General features: G+C 69.6%; 2 protein-coding genes across 2 annotated transcripts in view; one reads left to right on the forward strand and one right to left on the reverse strand.

Moving 5' to 3' along the window:
- Positions 1-568: 568 nt before the first annotated feature.
- CHLNCDRAFT_137838 (hypothetical protein) lies at positions 569-1,176 on the forward strand (the record flags this gene model as incomplete). The annotated part of the gene is made up of 2 exons (XM_005851122.1): positions 569-712; positions 994-1,176. 2 exons carry the CDS (start codon positions 569-571, stop codon positions 1,174-1,176), a joined length of 327 nt encoding a protein of 108 aa, XP_005851184.1.
- A 646-nt stretch (positions 1,177-1,822) lies between these two features.
- Positions 1,823-2,820, reverse strand: part of CHLNCDRAFT_137839 (hypothetical protein) — a gene marked incomplete at both ends in the record, with an annotated part of 4,940 nt that continues 3,942 nt past the window's right edge. Inside the window, 2 exons of the mRNA XM_005851409.1 lie at positions 1,823-1,939; positions 2,178-2,767. Coding sequence (XP_005851471.1) covers positions 1,823-1,939; positions 2,178-2,767 — 707 coding nt within the window. The remainder of the gene's footprint in view (positions 1,940-2,177; positions 2,768-2,820) is intronic.

Below are 2,820 nucleotides of genomic sequence, written 5' to 3' on the forward strand. Positions count from 1 at the left end.
GGGGGGGGGGGAGGTGGCGGATAGGGTGGTGGTATAACGAAGCAGGTCGGCAGCAGCAAGAGGAAGAGGGAGTGGGCAGCAAAGTGAACTGGCAGATCGTGGCAGCCGCTGCGCAAGCACTGTGTGGGGCAGCTTGTTTTGCGTCGCGCCACACTGTGGCTGCTGACCCCTGCCAGCCGCTGAGATGGTGCGGTGCAGCAGGGAGGCGGCGGCAGGGGCGGCAGCCTTTGCAGCAGGCCTGGTACAGGCAGCCCATGGCGTGGGGCGGGGACTTTTCCTCCATGCTTCCCTTGCGGCTGGCTGGCAGGTTCCATCCAAGGTTGCAAGCGCTGCCCCGCTGCTCCCCGTCCTCAACATGCCCCTTGTCTTCCCACCAGCTGAGCCGGTGCTGGTGTCACAAGCGGCACAGCGCCGCCTCTCTGTTTGGAAAAAGGTCGCACATCCCAGCCCCACGGGACGCATGCCAGTCCCATGCAGCGCTGATGGGCCTCCACTTTCCACCAGAGCGGGGTTCAAATTTGCCCGGCTTGTTCACAAAGTTACTATTCTGTGTTCATATGGGCCCAGCATGGCGTCCCAGGCAACCGCCGCCTCAAATCATGATCTGAAAGACACGCCCCTGGGAGACCTCCTTCCAGACGACCCCAGAGGAACGGAGGTGCTGGTTCGCTTCGCTGCCGTGCACAGCCAGAACGAGGACCTGAGAGGGCAGGTCAACGGGCTGCGGCGGCGGCTGGCAGCCTTCAACTTGCTGCTGCTGCCAGCACTGCTGCTCTAGTGGTTGTGCGGACTGCTGAGCCTGCTGTTAGCAGCGGTGTCCAAAGGTGAGAGGTTAGCATGAGCCTGAGGCGGTGGCTGCTGCTGTAGCCACTGTGCAGGTGACAGCAGCTGCGGCCACGCCTGCCCCTTTACTGGCACCAACCTCGTTCACTGCATCCTGCTCTTGACTTTGCACTGTGTGCTTGTGCAGGCGCTGGACGCATCTGCATGCAGATCCTGCTGCTGGCGGCGGAAGCCGGCCTCATGGCCATTTGCAAGCGGTGGACGGGCAACTGGGTGGCTGGCTACGGCATCGCAGTGGGCGTCCTGGTGGTGGCGGACCTGAATGTGCGCTTGGCTGCCAGGTTCCTGAGCCGGCGCCGGCAGTCGGCCACCCTGCCAATCACCGCCGGCTGATGCCGCGGCAGGCGGAGGCAGGGACCAAGCTGCGTGCGGCGGGGGCCGCCAGTGCGGCCGCCATCTCCGCGGCGGGGGCGGGGAGCAAGCGGCGGCGGCGCTGAGGCCGACCCTGGCGGCAGGCCGTGCGTGGGCCCCCTGGATGCCAGGCTGGCGCGCAGCTTGCCTCCGAAAGAGCACGACGCGGCCGTACAAAAGTTACTTGTGACGTGGCCAATCAAAAGGTGTGTAACACATACATCGGTGAGAGCGGATCAAAAGGTGCACTACACTCAGGGTGGGGGACGCTCGGGGAGGGGCCCACTCCAGCTGGCAGGCAAGGCATGGGCAGAGCCAGTTCAGTGCCGGGTTGCAGCTCAAAAATGAGGGGGCGCATGCAACATAGCATCACTCGGGGGCTCGATACAAGTGGGGTGGGAGCAGAGCGGGAAGTCCAGGAGGCAAGGAGGCAGGTGGGAGTGCCGGAGTGTGCGCATGCAAAAACAGTCGGTAGGCGGCGAGGCAGAGGGCGGTACACGGATGGCGGGGCAGGGAGCGGGGACAAAGGAGCAAGGCACAGAGAGAGGGAGGCGCCGAGGGTCGATGCGGTTGGCAGGCAGCGAGGCTGGCGGCGCCGGGGCCCGCCGCCTCGCATCGGCGCAAGTGCTCACCCCTCGCTGCCCGCGGTCGCCCCCCCCGAAGCCTCCCCCTCCAGAGACAGCACGCCGCTGGAGGCGCCAGACGCGCGCCTGCTGGTGATGAGCAGCGGCTCCAGCAGGTCCATCTGCGGTACCGCAAGGATGGGCGGGCACAGGCTCGTTTGATTCGCTCTGTTGCTCATTGTTCAATGCAAATGACAGCACAGGTGCAGAGCCTGCCGTGCACAGGGCTTCTGGAGACGGCGGCCGGGGTGGCTGGGGAGGAGCAGCCGGCGGCGGCAGCGGCAGCATGCACAGCTGGCCGCAGAAGGCCCGCAGGTGGCACCCCGGCGGCCGGCAGCGGGCAGCTGCAGCCTGCCCCACCTGCTCCTGCACCCGCTGGCTGAGGTTGGTGCTGCGCCGCGCGGGCGGCGGCGGCAGCGGCACGACCAGGCGCGGCGTGCTGGCGCCGCTGCTGTTGGCCAGCTCCGACCGAGTGCGGCGCAGGCCGGGGAAGAGCGGCGGCGGCACGTCCAGCGGCTGCTGGCCCGAGGCGCTGCCGCCGCCGCCGCCGCCGCCGCCGCTGCCGGGCTGGACGTGCCCCGCTGGCGCGACAGTTGCGCTGCCGGGCGGCCATAGCACCGCCCGCTCGGGAGAGCTCAGGCTGTGGCGGCTGGCCCCGCGCGTCGGCAGCGGCGAGCGGCTGCGGGAGCGCGAGGGACGGGACACGCCGCCGCCTGCCGCCGCCGCCGCCGCCGCCGCCAGCTGCAGCGCCACTTCCTGCCGCAGCGCCTCAGCTACCAGCGCTGCCCCCACGCTGCCCTGCTTGTACAGCAGCCCGCCGTGAGTGCTGTTGTTGGCGCTGGCGCCCGCGCTGGGCGGCTGGCCGCCGCCGCGGCCCGACGGCGGCAGGCGCAGCGTGCGGGTCGCGCCGCGCGCGCCGCCGCTCGGGACCGGCGACACCGCGCCGCTGCCTGCCGCCGCCGACCGCGGGCTGAGCGGCGGCAGGCCCTGCCGCACGGGCGAC

Source organism: Chlorella variabilis (genome assembly GCF_000147415.1).
Source record: "Chlorella variabilis unplaced genomic scaffold CHLNCscaffold_2, whole genome shotgun sequence".
NCBI classification, from domain to species: domain Eukaryota; kingdom Viridiplantae; phylum Chlorophyta; class Trebouxiophyceae; order Chlorellales; family Chlorellaceae; genus Chlorella; species Chlorella variabilis.